The sequence below is a fragment of the Acipenser ruthenus genome, chromosome 1 (genome assembly GCF_902713425.1).
Source record: "Acipenser ruthenus chromosome 1, fAciRut3.2 maternal haplotype, whole genome shotgun sequence".
Lineage (NCBI taxonomy): Eukaryota > Metazoa > Chordata > Actinopteri > Acipenseriformes > Acipenseridae > Acipenser > Acipenser ruthenus.
Genome location: NC_081189.1, coordinates 102,509,559 through 102,525,382, shown reverse-complemented (window position 1 = coordinate 102,525,382; position 15,824 = coordinate 102,509,559). Strand labels below are relative to the sequence as shown.

Below are 15,824 nucleotides of genomic sequence, written 5' to 3'. Positions count from 1 at the left end.
ACCAATTTATCTTGCCTTCACATTTAATTCACACCATGTCCTGACCCCACATAGCCTTTGACTGTGTGTGTGAGGCTCTACACTTGGTGTCCTAGTACCTCCTGAATTTATAGTGTGGTAGTAGTAGAAATTGGGTTGACCTTAGTCATAGTGATTTAAACATCTCAATGAGAAGTCTTTGGCAATGTCTTGTCACTCCCTGCCAAAAGTTTGTCTAAGTTTAATTTTTACCATGACATGTTTGCGTGATTTCTCACAGGAACTGGTGGCTCGCTTTGTTTCCCTAATTCCGTCCCTTCCTGACAGTGTTTCTTTTGCTGGAATTTGTGACTTGTGGAGCACCTGTGATGTGAGTATATCTTACTGATTAAAGATTATACATAGTAGTTGATCATTTTTAACCCTAGTGTAAAAGGAAAGATAAGAGATGCTTTTCATTTTATAAGATAAATCATATGTACATTCATACAGAGGTTGGACAAATACATTGAAAACATCTTGACGCTCGCTTTTTTGTGTAAATGGCATTTCCATAGTGAACACTGTAGGCCATTCTGCAGAACTGATATCACTTCCTTGAATAAAGGGGTAAGCATTGTAGAATGGTCACCTATTCCTTCACAACAAATTAAACCTGGTGAAAATATATGCCATCCTGACTGTCCATGTCCTTGCACCCTCTTGACATACCTGCATACACCAAAAACAGACAACAAAAGTGTCATATACTATGACTAATACTGTGATTGCAGATTTAGAGCAGACAAGAATTAAGTGTCAGTTATTAGTCTGCAGATGACTACATTTTAACTAATTAAGACCCAAAGAAGACAACACACACTAACCTATAGAACGATGTGTTGTTTAAGGGACTTTGTGTTTGTTTTACTTTATTGCAAACAAACAACATTGTAATGTGCTTAAATATTTAATTTAGCAATTCCTGGACCTTCTGGCAGGGGACGAAGAAGAACATGCTGTTTTGCTGTGCAATTATTTCCTGGCAATGGGCAAAAAGGCTTGGCTTATCATTGGAAATGCTATTCCTGAGGTGAGAAGGAGTCTAGAGTTACAAAGTATTGTGATCTACAATAAGACAACAGGCACTTTTGTGTAACTTTTACAATAAGAATTTGGAATTGTATTCCACAACAATATATTTAGAATACTCAACGTAGACATAAGAACTATCATGATTATACTGGTTATAAAATCATAAACAGTTAAAGTTTCCCTTCTAGAGAACCCCCTGGGATCTTGGATATCTATTTTTTAAAGAATTGCTTTTTTTTTGGTCTATTAGAATCAAAGGTAAACAATAATATTTGATTAATTGTATTTTCTTTCTTCCATTCTCATAACTACAAATATGTCTTTCTATGCAGGGACCAACTGCATACATTTTGACTTATGAGCAGAATCAGTATGTCATCTGGAACCCCAGCAGTGGACAATTTTATAGTCAATATGATACCTTCTGCCCACTGCAAAGCGTGGGCTGCCTAGTTAATGCTGATAATGTAAGTATTTAAAAATAAAAAATAAAAAAAAAAAAGCAGTAATGGTACGTCATCCTAGTTTTTTATATTGATTACAACAACTGTTTTAAAAATATTTGTATGTATGAATTTTTCATATTTTGTGGCATCATGTAAAAAGCTCAAGTGAGAATAATGCTGATGAAATCTTTCTTCCAGGTATGGTTTAACATACAGCAATATGATACACCAATGAGAATGAGTTTTGACATCAGCAAGGCCAAATTCTGGAAGCCTTTCTTCTCAAGAAGTTTTTCCCACCCAGGTCTCTCCAGTATCCAGGTATGGCACAGCCCAAAATAATTGAAGTTGGTCTGGTCACTGTCCATCTAAGGTTTTCATCTAGGACTCGTTACATCCACTTCTGAGCTTTTTTCCATGGAGCACGACTTTCCTTTATTCACCATTATAATAGTCAAAAGAAAGCAGCTGCAACACCTTACAGAGTTTATGATCATTGCAACTTCCTCAGTAAATCCTACATCCTACCGTAATACTTAAGTACAAACTTTAAATATAAATGTGACTTATTTGATCACTTACATCAATCGGACAATGTAAAATTCTTTGAGCGTTCTTTTTTCTTTATTTCAGCCCGAAGAGTTGGTGTATTGCCGCACAGATAAGGCTGCCGCGGCCGAACTGCAGGACAGGTAATTTCCACCAAGTATCAGAATGTGTTATTTTTTTTTTTTCAGTAAACAAAAATATAAAAAAAAAATAATAATAAATCTTACAATGTATGCCTCATACAGGATAGAAAAGATTCTAAAGGAAAAGATAATGGAATGGCGGCCTAGGCACCCGACGCGCTGGAACAGGTACTGCACATCCACTCTGCGGCAATTCCTGCCCAAACTGGAGCTGAATCAAGGGAAGGATGTGGGAGATGACCACAGGATGGAGCTGCAAAGCCTGCTTGGAGACTACAGAGTGAGTAACCTTTGTAATGCAGATGAATGACCAATTCAATTGACTGTTATGGTAGGAAATAAGGATTTAGGACAATACAAATTCAAGAAAAAAACAAGCTTATTTTTATTTATAATCATCTGCAATGGTGTGATTTGAACACACCCTTTCTGTGCTTAAAGACTTCTCTCTGTAACTGCAAGCTTGAATTACATGAAATGATCTGTACAAATTGGTTGTTTTTTTTTTTTTGGTTAATCTGCCCAACACAGAGCAGAGGTTGTTTTTGGTGATCTTTCCTCACCTTAAGTTAAATTGTAGTTTACCAGCCGTTTTATAGATGCTAAATAGACAAAGGTTTGGTTATTATCTAGGAATAAGCTAAAAACATTAAGCTACATCTTCCCATCTGCACTGATGAAATTATGCTGCAACATGCAAGTACTGCTGTACATATCGGGCACAGTACCTCGGTTTGTGACTAGATAATCAACTAACATTTCTGTACTGCAAGCCATGTTCTAAATGTTTCAACCCTCACATGTACCATTGCTGAACAATTCGAAAGTATACATAATGCTGTTCCAATGTATCTTAGAGGATTTGGGATTCCTGAAATACAACATCCTTTGATAATAGTACAAACTGTTGTGCTGCAGTAACTTTGAAATGGTCAGATTGAACCAAAAAATATTAACCTTTTTTTTTCTTTCAGATATCTGGATTTCCAATACACATGCCTTTCTCTGAAATAAGGCCCGTCATTGAAGCCGTATACAGTACGGGCGTGCACAATATTGAAGTTTCTAATGTTGAATTTGCCCTGGCTGTGCATGTCCAACCTTACCCAAACAATGTCCTCTCAGTGTGGGTGTATGTGGCTTCACTCATCCGTAACCGATAGCAATGAAGATAACGATGATGTTATTTCATGAAGTCCGAACTCAGTATATTATATCTTCTTGTTTATATGAAGGTAATACTTTGAGGTGCAGATTACTTGCTATTTGGGTACTGTAGTGGATAAATATACAAAATGACTATAAAGAATGCCACTTTAGCATGACATGGCACCAAATGTTTCAAACCATGGAAGCATTGGCAATGACTTGACATCCCCAAACACCAGTAGAAAAAGGACTGTTCATATAGTCCGTCAATGCCAATATGTATTATACAAGGTTGCCTAAATGCAGCAGTTTCCACTATTCTGCCATGTTAAAGCACCCTTTATATTTTCCAAATATGGTCATGAAGGCATCAACCTTTTCCCCAGCTGGATTTTCTAGGACATATTACAGTACTAGGGAAGCCAACTGGATTGCATCAACCACTTATTTTTAGGGATAATCCCAGGATAATCACAGATAGGTGGATTTTGCAGTCTAGGGTGATTTCCTTAGTGCTCTGAAAGAATTTTTTTTTTAAAATACTACAGCTCAAAGTGCTAATTTCAATTCCAATGTTTACAAACATTGACTACAGTTTCATTTATTTTGAGAAATAACCATGTAAAGATGTTGTTTTTAGTGACGTTAATGTTTTATTGTTATTCTTTTTCTACAGAAATGATAGTTAATTATTTTTATATTGGTACTAAACCCCATAACTATATCTCATTGTATTGATCTTATTGTGGGTAATCATTTTGTGCTGCTTATTATAAATGCATTAGAACTCATTAATTATAGATCAAATGTTTCTTACTTTACAATACAAACATATCTGCATTCATCAAACATCATCAAATGTATTGTGCCTAGAGTTAACAGCACTAAAAACTGCAACATAATTTCTTCCTACTGTATATATGTCTGAATTTTAAAATAGAAGTATGGGGTAAGACCCTAAAAAGAACACCTTTTGAAATTAAAAGCTCAGTAATATACATTTAATCATCCACTTTCACTGAATATTAAATAAAACAAAGCTCGGACTACAGTATATTGATGTACGGTTAAGATTTAGAATGTAACAATATATGCCCAAATACCAGATTGTCAAGGCAAAAGTGAGGGGGGGGGGGAGACGCTGACTCAGGCAGGGGCAAAATTACAGGCATATTAACATTAACCCGATAGATTAGGCATGCTTAAAATTCAAAAGGTAGAGCACATCACACAGTCACTCTAAATAATCTAGAAGTGCAGTTAACATATTTATTGACTGGTGAAATACAATTCAAAATTGCTGCAGTATGTCCACTTTTGTCATTTCAAATATTTTCACAAAACAAACATTACACTTTAAAGCTACAGTGTGTAGTGCAAAACCACATTTGTAGGTGAAAAACGCTGGAATAAAAGTCGCTACATGACATTTTCAGTCCACTAAGTTAAATAGTTTTACATAATCTCGAGGGGTGTTCTCAGCTGGAGACTACTGTATTTAATACCCTACACAAACAACATTTAAAGTTTTGTTGTTTTTTTGTTTTTTTTTTACACACATACATGTATTTTCTTTTTTCTACTTGAAGGAAATTTGAAGGGAAAACCAACAGGAGGCTGTGTGGTCCAGTGGTTAAAGAAAAGGGCTTGTAACCAGGAGACCCCCGGTTCAAATCCCACCTCAGCCACTGACTCATTGTGTGACCCTGAGCAAGTCACTTAACCTCCTTGTGCTCCGTCTTTCGGGTGAGACGTAGTTGTAAGTGACTCTGCAGCTGATGCATAGTTCACACACCCTAGTCTCTGTAAGTCACCTTGGATAACGGCGTCTGCTAAATAAACAAATAATAACCAATAATTTGAATTCACTACTTTTATGTGGGCCAGCAGTTTTAGCAATATAGGTATGGCAATTAATTGTAGAGCATTTATTTAAAGCCAAATAAAGCCTTTGAATTATACATTTGTAAGCATCTATTATTTAGGGTTCATCCTTTTCAAATGTTAGCAAAAACATGAAAAATCATGAATTGTACCTCGTAGATAAATGTAAATTATTTTTTATTTTTTGAAGGTGAATTGCTATTGTAAAAAAAAGGTACATTCTGGGCATATATATCAAGGGGGTTATTTTCCAAATGTGGGAACACTAATAGTTAATTATAGGTATTGATCTGATTGTGAAATAACCTTAAAAGTCAGTTGTTTTTTTCAGAAGTTTATTCAACATATTTAAGTTATCAAGCATTGAATATACCACTCCATATTGGACCCTTATTTTTCAATGTTTGTATGTTTTTGAAATACCCATGTTCAAGACATTAACAAAACAACCTTTACTTACATATATTTTTCCTTATGTAATTAAAGCAGATTGAGATGAGACAACATCTTTAACATAACTGTATTTTGAGAACAAATGCTATACCAAATCTATCCTTATCCTTAGGACATCTGAAGGGATAAAATACATTGAATGTTATTCCTAGTGTAAAGTGCATGAAGTAAAACCTGTACAGCTATGAGAAGCATACAGAAAGGGTGGGGGAGGTGTTCATTCCCCAGAACGGCAGCATGCTCTGAAACCACACTGCAAGTTCTGGCATCCACTGGCGGTATCCGCATGGGGACCTGTGTAGAAAGACATACAAGTATAATGCTGTCAGAGTCTAATTATGGGGACATTCCCCTATAAACTTAAGCTGCTGTTCATTTTTTATGGTCTGGATACATCTCTGTACAATGAACTGTTGATTAATGTATTTCAGAATATTCCTTGCCTTGTCAGCATGTGTCTTAGAATTCTCTTCTACCTAAAAACAATGGTTTCCAAGGGGGTGTATTCAGACCTCACTACTTGTTTTTAACCATGGTATTTTTGTACACATCATTGGGCATGTTTATACAATTTAGAACTGTAAATGCTAAATTGTATAAAGAGAGGAGAGGAACGACAGATTAATTACTTAATCACACCAACAGAGCTTTCCAAGATATATAAAACAGCATTTGCAAAAACAACTGTTTGTGTACAAATGGGTTTCAATCTTAGTTATTGAACATAGGTTTGTTAAAAAGATGAGGTTAACTGATACATTCCTTTTTTTGGCTGGTTGTAAAAACTTTCTTTAAAACTGAAGCTCGAAAGAAAAGATGCTCTTAAAACAAAAGTATTCATTTACTGTGTACAATAGGTCTTGGCATTGTAACAGTGTAATCCATTTAAAAACACACTGCCTCAGGTCTGGCCTTGAGTTGTGCCCATTTGAGAAGACATAACCAACCAGATTTAATGGAGGTGCTTTTAAAATACAGATTCTGAGTAACTAAAGGTTCCCACTTCATCAATCTACTTCTCAAATTCCTAAACAGCAAGTTTAGAAATGAAACGTACAAAATTTGCAGTCACACATGGTTTTCCCGTTTGATAAAATACAATTTCATAGCTCAAACAAAAAAAATACTTGTACCCATATACAAGGTAACTGCAGTTAATGTAAAAGTGTAACTTGTTCTACCTTTGTATGGAGATTACAACATATACTGTAAATGTTTGGTCATAGCTGAATTTACCTTTTAAACATGACAGGCTAACCCATATTGCACTAATCTTGGACTACCTAACCTAACCTTTATGTAAAAGTAGTCCAGATCAGTGCCAATGGTCTGAAACCAGCCAGGAATATGGGCAGTTACAATATGGTCGTAGTATCAATATTGGGTTTCATCTGGAGTTAATGCTGGTGTCAATGAATCACTGTATTTGCAGGGGTGGCCAAAGTTGGCCCTTCCACTCCTGGTCTTTATTCCAGCCCTGTTCTAAATTTTTTAAATTGAACCAACAGAACCTCCATCCAGACCCTGAAGTACATAATTATCACATTTTGGAATAGCCCTCCAGGATTGAGATTGGCCACCCCTGCTGTATTGTGTCTGCTTGCAAATTACATACAGTGATTTCTTGTTTTAAGGCAGACCTTTATGGAACAGGTTATAAAGCGATATGGTTGTGGCTCCCATTTGCCCCCTAGCAATTGTATTCTTATGTCAAACATAAACCTTATCTCTGGATCCTGACTACAGGAGCACTGTAGTTATTAGAATTGCTGGAAAACCTGTGCACCTCAAGCAGGTGTTTAGTTTTAAACTGAATTGAATAATAATTGCAACATTAGGAGTAGGTAGTACATAATCATAGCATTTGCAGGATTACAGTGTCAATCTATAAAATCTGGTAACCAAACAGTTGTTTACAAAAACAGCTACTGTACATCTGCAATTCTATAAAAAGGTACATTTTGTACTTTTATCCTCAGATGAACTACCTACAATTAAATTTCTCCTTTTCATTTTATAGCCAATTGAAATAACAAATTGCACCACTCTCAATGCATTACTTACCTCCACTTACCTTTCCTCTTCAAAAAAAAAAAAAAAAATTTGTTTCCCAGTATTTGCTGTTAAATAAAATCACTGATTTTTAATGTTAGGCATGCAAATTTACTTAACAAAAAATAGTTACAGTAATGTTTCTAATCAGAACATGGTCTTTGTGAACATTTGATAATACTGTTGCAGGACATGCAAATATCCCTGTGTCCCATTTGTTATCCGTAATGTCATTAAAAACACAGATAGAAGAATCTGTCTCAAAATCGAACTCAGCAAGTATTGTTTAGGACTGCATTTAAAACATGTACTATGTCAGCCATTTGTTTACTGATGCTGATAAACAGGTTACACTAAAAGAGAGCAGATGCACTTAGTAGTGGAAATGAGTGTGGCGTAGTGGTTAGGGCTCTGGACTCTTGACCGGAGGGTCGTGGGTTCAATCCCCGGTGGGGACACTGCTGCTGTACCCTTGAGCAAGGTACTTTACCTAGATTGCGCCAGTAAAAACCCAACTGTATAAATGGGTAATTGTATGTAAAAAATAATGTGATATCTTGTAACAATTGTAAGTCGCCCTGGTTAAGGGCGTCAGCTAAGAAATAAATAATAATAATAATGTTTGCAAATATTTTTCTAAAAGTGAAATCATGAATGTTACAGGTTTTCTTTGAGGTTTTAATTATTATTATTATTATTATTATTATTATTATTTTTTACTGTAACTAACTTGAATATGGTTAGATTGCCGTTATCTAATTATAAATAAAAGCATATTCAAAAAATGGTTTTCAATTTACATTTAAAAGAATTCCATGTTTCAACATGTCTAACAGTAAATCGGAATAGAGTTACACAACCGAGGAGCACAACAGCAAAGTTCTGGCTCCAGCTATTTTAACCCTTTGCTGCCAACGTGCTCTAATTTCGATACTATGACGTCGATTACAAAACGCATCATATCTCAGCCGTCCAACCAGCAATCTTTTTTTTTTTTTTCATTGAGTCAGGGATGATTAACTTCCATTACAGCGGAGTTCAATGGGGTACTCACACATTTGAAACGTCTGTATCTACATGCCCTAAAGTGCTGATCTATAAGAATTGGGAATAATTAAAATCACTTTTTAATTTTTTTAGGTTTCATTTAGAAAAAAACTTGATATACCCTTTTTTAAAAAAATACTTGCTGTGTGCGTGTTTGATTGCGTGCAAGGCAGGAGATGGTGATTGAGACAAAAAACTAAGTTACTGTACAGACATCTGAGATCCCCCCTTTTTATTTATTTTTTCTGTTATTTTAATTACATTTGTTTTTATTTTATTGTATGTCCTGTTTTGAAAATGTTTCTCGGGACGGAGGCGGAACTAATGTAAACGAGTTGCATGCATTTGATGCCTATATAACTTAGGTGTAACTTCAATATTTTTATTATTATTAGTGTGCTTTCCCTAAGATTACTTCGTTTCCGTGTGTGTAAAACGATGGATAATTATTTAGAGTTATTACCTTTATTATCATGTAGCTATTTTTATTGGTAGTACATTTTTTTGTCATTTGTTTTTTCTTTCTTACCAATATAGTAGCCCACTTTATTTGCAAGTTTTTTTTTTCTTTTTGAATAATAATAATAATAATAATAATAATAATAATAAAAACTCAACATAGCTCCACTATACACGTAAATAATTTTCTTTCATCACAAACAAGATAATATTACATTTCCAGTTTCATTTCACAGCCGACCTGCATTTGTCATTTCGGCTCTTTTTTTGTAAAGTACATGCATTACAAAACCCTGTACAGCTCTGCAACTATACAAGCAATTTCAATTCTGACTTATGATTTGAAATCCTTGTAAAATTGTGCGGCTCCTATATACTTTCTACATCATTTAGAAAAACTAGTACATTTGTATGTTTTACACATATTATTTATTATACAATTTAATATTTTTTGGGAAGCGTGGCTTACATGTGAAAAAATATAACCCATCCCACAACCTAACATATTATACCACTGGAAAGGTCTACTTAATGCCTTTCTGTTGATATATTGGGTTTTAATTTCTGATTTACGGTTACCAAACTACAAGCACTACCACAAAGTTGTCATATATTCACACCCACATACGGTCATTCCCTGTAGGCAGCCTAGGGTTAAGACAACTTTTTGGAACAATTAGAAGTTCTGCATTTTCTGATCTCAAAGAACGACTAGGAATATACAGAGTTAGTAGTTCATGGAGATAGGATGGCCCTAATTCATGAAGGGCATTATAGATTATTACAGTAACTTTAAAATCAATTTGGTAGCTCACTGGTAACCAACATAAGGACCCAAGCACTAGAGTAATGTGTTGAGAACGACGTGTATGAGAAAGCAGACTGGCAGCTGCATTCTGAACAATCTGAAGCCTTCTGATTTATTAATCCATTTATTAATCGCGCGTCAGGCACGCCAGGTCTAATTAATTTTCACACGCGCAGTTAATTTTATACGCGCTGTTTAAAAGTATTTTTTTTCACAGTCAAACGGGTTTAAATGGCCCTGCATATCAACAAAGCACACACTAGGCATCTCCAGCCCCTCCCCAGCCTTTTGTTTGCTATAGCGTTCAGCTGTGTAAGAAATAAATAATAATAATAATAATAGTCGTACATACCGATCGATCATCTCCAGATCACTCGTTTTATCACCAAACTCCTCAATAATGCGATCCAAGTCATTATTTTATTACTATAACATCTGAAAAAAGCTCTGCAAATGTCCATGATAGTCTCAGTGCGCTGACGCACTTAGCCAGCTTGTTTATTATGGACGCCCATTATCTGATACCTGATACCATGTATGACTATTCATGAAATACGCCTTTTTTTTTTTTTTTTTTTTTTTTTTCCCCCGACTTGTCTCGGCTCCTGTCGCTACCACTCGGCAATTGAATGGTTTTCTCGGCTTTTTCCGGAGAAAAAACGACTAAACACCTGTTTATTGCGTTGCTATAATGATGTCGGACCCAGTCCGACAACGGACCTGTGAGGAATAATTGCAATGTCGGACCCAGTCCGACAATGGACCGCAAAGGGTTTAATGGCAGGTACACCAACAAGAATTGCAATAAGCAAGACGAGAAGTTATCAATGCATGCATCAAGATCTCTGAATACCTCATACTCAGTACAGATTTGTTTTTTTATTTTTTTAAAATTGATAAACGTGGGTTTGGCAACATATTTTAAATAATGTCAATCATGCACTACTTTCTTTCTAGATAAAGAAAACGGCTTTCAGAAGGTAGGCAGCGTGCAAAGAAACTGCAACTGACCAATCAATTTTGTGCACTACCTAATACGCGTACTTTGCGTTAATGCGTCATTTGCTTAGCAACGGGCTAAGTGACCACGAACCCACCCAAACAGTTTGTTTTTTGCCATTACGGTTTTATTAAGTGATGAACCGAAAAAGTTATTGTAAATATAAAACTGCTGTAGTTACGCTTCTACTAATGCATATTAACGTTTTGCTTGTGTACAACTGCCTAATTATTATTATTATTACTACAGTGCTCACCCTTTATAATGCTGTAGTCGGGAGCCACAGTTAAGAGACTGCGTGGTGTGTGTTCCGCCTTATAACGAGAATACTAGTGTTAGCGTAATGGGATTATGGGGCAAATGGGAGCCATGACCACACTACCTTATAACCTGTTCCGCAGTATAAAGGGCTGCCTTATAAAAGGGGGAGCACTGTATTATGATTAACATTATTATTATAACTACATATATCTCAAACCTTAATCAGAATACCATGATAAATGTTAGGAAAAAATAAGTAAATAACTCCTAAATGCTGAGATTAATTACCACAGTGAGCTAGTCATACGATGCAAGTTAACGTTTGTACGTGTATTAGTGAAATGTACATTCAATGTACAGTGCTTTGCATAAGTATTCACCCCCTTTGGACGTTTCCACATTTTGTAGTGTTACAACCTGGAATTAAAATGGATTTAAATTGGGATTTTTACCATTTGATTTACACAACATACTTAACACTTTGAAAGTGCAAAATATTTTTTATTGTGACACAAAAGTTAAATAAACCAAAAAAAAGACATTTGTTGGTTGCATAAGTATTCACCCCCCTGAGTCAATACTTGGTAGAAGCACCTTTGGCAGCAATTACAGCTGTGAGTCTTTTTGGGTAAGTCTCTACCAGCTTTGCACATCTGGATCCTGCAATTTTTGCCCATTCTTCTTGGCAAAATTGCTCAGGCTCTGTCGGATGGGGACCGTTGGTGAACAGCAATTTTCAAGTCTTGCCACAGATTCTCAATCAGATTGAGGTCTGGGCTTTGACTGGGCCATTCTAAGACATTCAGGTTCTTGTTTTTAAACCACTCCAGTGTAGCTTTGGCTGTGTGTTTAGGGTCATTGTCCTGCTGGAAGGTGAACCTCCGCCCCAGTCCCAGGTCTCTTGCAGACTGAAACAGGTTTTCCTCTAGAATTTCCCTGTATTTGGCCCAATCAATCTTGCCCTCAATCCTGACCAGTTTCCCAGTCCCTGCCGATGAAAAGCATCCCCATAACATGATGCTGCCACCACTATGCTTCACCACTATGCTTCACCATGGGGATGGTGTTCTCAGGGTGATGAGCAGTGTTGGCTTTGAGCCACACATAGCGTTTTGCGCTAAGGCCAAAAAGTTCAATTTTGGTCTCATCAGACCAGAGAACCTTTTTCCACGTTTGCTGTGTCTCCCACATGCCTTTTGGCAAAGTCCAAACGGGATTTGGTATGGGTTTTTTTCATAAAGCTGGGCTTTCTTCTCGCCACTCTTCCATAAAGCCCAGCTTTGTGGAACGTCCGGGTTATAGTTGTCCCATGGACGGTTTCTCCCATCTCAGCTGTGGATCTCTCCAGCTCCTTCAGAGTTACCATTGGCCTCTTGGTTGCTTCTCTGACTAAGGTCCTCCTTAACTGGTCACTGAGTTTTGGTGGACGGCCTTCTCTAGGCAGAGTCGCGGTTGTGCCATATTCTTTCCATTTTTTAATAATGGATTTAACGGTGCTCCGGGGGATGTTCAAAGTTTCGGATATTATTTTTATAACCCAACCGATTGGTGCTTCTCCAGAACTTTATCCCGGACTTGTTTTGATAGCCCCTTGGTCTTCATGATGCTGTTTGTTTAGATATGCTCTCTAACAAACTCTGGGACCTTCCAGAAACAGGTGTATTTAATCTGAGATCATGTGACACTTTAATTGCACACAGGTGGACTCCATTCAACTAATTATGTGACTTCTGAAGGCAATTGGTTGCACCAGAGCTTATTTAGGGGTGTCACAGCAAAGGGGGTGAATACTTATGCAATCAAGACTTTTCAGTTTTTTATTTGTAAATAATTTTGAAAAATATGTAGATTTTTTTTTCCCCACTTCGACATCATGGACTATTTTGTGTAGATCAGTGACAAAAAATCCTAATTAAATCCATTTTAATTCCAGGTTGTAACACTACAAAATGTGGAAAAGTCCAAGGGGGGTGAATACTTATGCAAGGCACTGTATTAAAAAACTGAAAATGTATTTGTTTGAATGGTACTTATTTTAAATAACTGAAAATAACCTATTGTCAAATAAAAACCGCTAAATTCCCCCCCCGAACTGAACAAAAAATAAAGGCTCTACTTATGATAAAGATAAGTTTGTTTTTTCAGTTAATCTATAAATGCAACACAGCACCTCTGCATTTTGTATGATACATGTGGGAACGATATTTCTGAGTTTAGTTTATGTTAAACTGTGTAGACAAAAAAGTCACCCGCATGCCAGCAAGCCAGTAACCACACAGGACAGTTCATACAATTACAGAGGCAGCTTTTGCCAAATTTGAGATCAATTTTGTTCAGTTCCTGTGGACTAAACTACTGGTATGCTGCAATTGACCCAGTAAGTTTGGGTTGTTCAGAAATTATTGTATTGTGAGATTGTTATTTATTTATTTATTTATTTTTTAAAATAGCCTAGGCAACAAGCTAGAGTGATGTGAAAATAGATATAGTTTTATGAAGTGCTTCAGTTCAATTTTCAATTTTGGGTTGTTTTAGAGTAGTGTACATAACACTTTGTTACCGTTAATGTTGTCGCAATAATAGAAGTGCTCATCGTTTAGAGCAGGACAAGCAGAGACCAACTCCTGTAATCCAACTTCAGTAATAAACAGGCAGCCAGAAAGATTCAGGTGTTCCAAACAAGGGAGACCGCCATGCAAGGAGAGGGCTCTGGAAGAAGCAGAAGAAGAAAGAACAATTAAAACACAAACCAATCTGATTTCTTGGCAGGCTCTCGCTCTGATTAAAATTAACAAAATTACATTTTCAGTTAACCTGTAACAGTTCCTGGTGTTTTCGTCCATATCCCAGTCACTTTGGGGGAAAAATGGCAAGATGGATCATAGCTGTTGTCAATTTTACAACATCGACTACCGACAGTTGAAGGCATGGCTAAATCCCTTCGATTGAAAAACCTTGAGCTTGTTTTTCATGCATCAACCCCACACCATATATTTGGGAGGGGGGAGGGGGGAGGAGAGTAAAAAGATAATGTTATGTTATGTTAAATTGAATAACAAAAAGTACTTAACTAACGTAATGAATGAAACACACCCCCTGGTCAACTTAGGATACAAGGTGCATGAGAAAATGCCTTTAAAAAAATGAACATGTTTCCTGAAAATATTTTTAGAAATGCGTTCCCATTCCCACTGTACAATCTGGAAATGAAGGAAAGGCTATGATTATGGCACTCTATCTTTAACGCTGAACAGACATGGCATTGGACTGTCAGCAAACATGTCAATAAAATTATTTATTTTAGCAGTTGTCCAAAACCATGCCATATTCTGTGGAAGTTGATTGGTCAAAGGTCTCTGGAAACATTTTTCACAAAGCAGAAGCCACTTTGAGAAACATCCCACAAGTTTCCTTGTGTATGCAGAGCTTAAAGACTTTATATCAGTGTATTCTAGGAGCTGTGTCTTTACCTTAGCCCCAGATCTGTGATCTGATAACATCCAGACAAACTCAGAAACTTTAGAGCACGTCTAGCTCGAGGATGATCTGTCCTTTTTTCACTCCCAGAACAAGCCATGTCCTTCTCCTCTGTCTGTCTAGTCCTGAACATTTTATTGCACAGCACAGAGGGTTCTGGGAGTGTTTCAATAGTCCTTAGTGCTGTTTCGGAACAGCAGAATGAATGGCCACAAAGTGCTGAGGAAGCAGGAGAGGTAAACTGCTGCCTACAGGCACTAGTCCTTAAGCCACGATTGTTGTTTCTGCAATAGCAAGAGGCTAAACTGGAAGCGTTGCCTGCTGGTGGAGCCTCTACTAAACGAAGACCCTCAACACTTGTCTGCCTCCACTCAGCCGCATCCTCAATATCGACCATGTCTGCTCGGTTTATCATCCAGGCCCGCGAGGACACGCTCACCGCACTTCCGGGTTTGCCTTTAAAGATAAGTGTCTGATGCCCCCGCACACGGAGACCGCATTCATTGCTGGGCTGCAGGCTGATCTGTTGGTGTCCCTTTAAGATTTTTGCACAATTGTTTTGACAATTCTTAGTAATTCCCTCTTTTCCATCTGGCACTGTGAGATCTCCAACAGCCTTGGACAGTTTCTCCAACGCCACATCTGTGATCTTCTCACAGCCAGACAGGTCCAGGTGTTCCAGCGCCTGGCAGCTCCCAACGGTCGACCAGCTATGAGAAAATCCAGAAGACAACACATAAATGGGATTATTAAGTTATTTTTTTATTACCATTATAATTTTGTAATTACTAAAACTTCTACACACCAACTGCTTCACACATAGTTGCACATACAAGGAAGTGATAGGGCAATGCTTTACCTGTCAAATGCAGTCTCTTAACTCCAACCGTTTTATTCCATCAATTATTATATATTTTTTTCTAATTTATGTATGTGTATGTTTATATCATGATTTCATGCAGTCAATAAAACAATTATGCAGCTTTAATCCAGAGTTACTCAAATAAATCAACAATTACTACAGACATGGAAACAGTAAAAAT

General features: G+C 36.8%; 2 protein-coding genes across 2 annotated transcripts in view; one reads left to right on the top strand and one right to left on the bottom strand.

Annotated features, from left to right (window-relative positions):
• Nucleotides 1-3,866, top strand: part of cc2d2a (coiled-coil and C2 domain containing 2A) — a 35,771-nt gene extending 31,905 nt beyond the window's left edge. Inside the window, exons 33-39 of the mRNA XM_034035597.3 lie at nucleotides 260-349; nucleotides 938-1,051; nucleotides 1,386-1,520; nucleotides 1,698-1,820; nucleotides 2,133-2,191; nucleotides 2,294-2,471; nucleotides 3,166-3,866. Of these exons, the coding sequence (XP_033891488.1) occupies nucleotides 260-349; nucleotides 938-1,051; nucleotides 1,386-1,520; nucleotides 1,698-1,820; nucleotides 2,133-2,191; nucleotides 2,294-2,471; nucleotides 3,166-3,354 (888 nt within the window). The 3' untranslated portion in view covers nucleotides 3,355-3,866. The remainder of the gene's footprint in view (nucleotides 1-259; nucleotides 350-937; nucleotides 1,052-1,385; nucleotides 1,521-1,697; nucleotides 1,821-2,132; nucleotides 2,192-2,293; nucleotides 2,472-3,165) is intronic.
• Nucleotides 3,867-4,019: 153 nt separating this feature from the next.
• LOC117421339 (F-box/LRR-repeat protein 5-like) overlaps nucleotides 4,020-15,824 on the bottom strand; it is a 35,995-nt gene continuing 24,190 nt past the window's right edge. The window contains exons 9-11 of the mRNA XM_034035627.3: nucleotides 14,775-15,491; nucleotides 13,865-14,013; nucleotides 4,020-5,971 (exon numbers count right to left, since the gene is read on the bottom strand). Coding sequence (XP_033891518.1) covers nucleotides 5,895-5,971; nucleotides 13,865-14,013; nucleotides 14,775-15,491 — 943 coding nt within the window. The 3' untranslated portion in view covers nucleotides 4,020-5,894. The remainder of the gene's footprint in view (nucleotides 5,972-13,864; nucleotides 14,014-14,774; nucleotides 15,492-15,824) is intronic.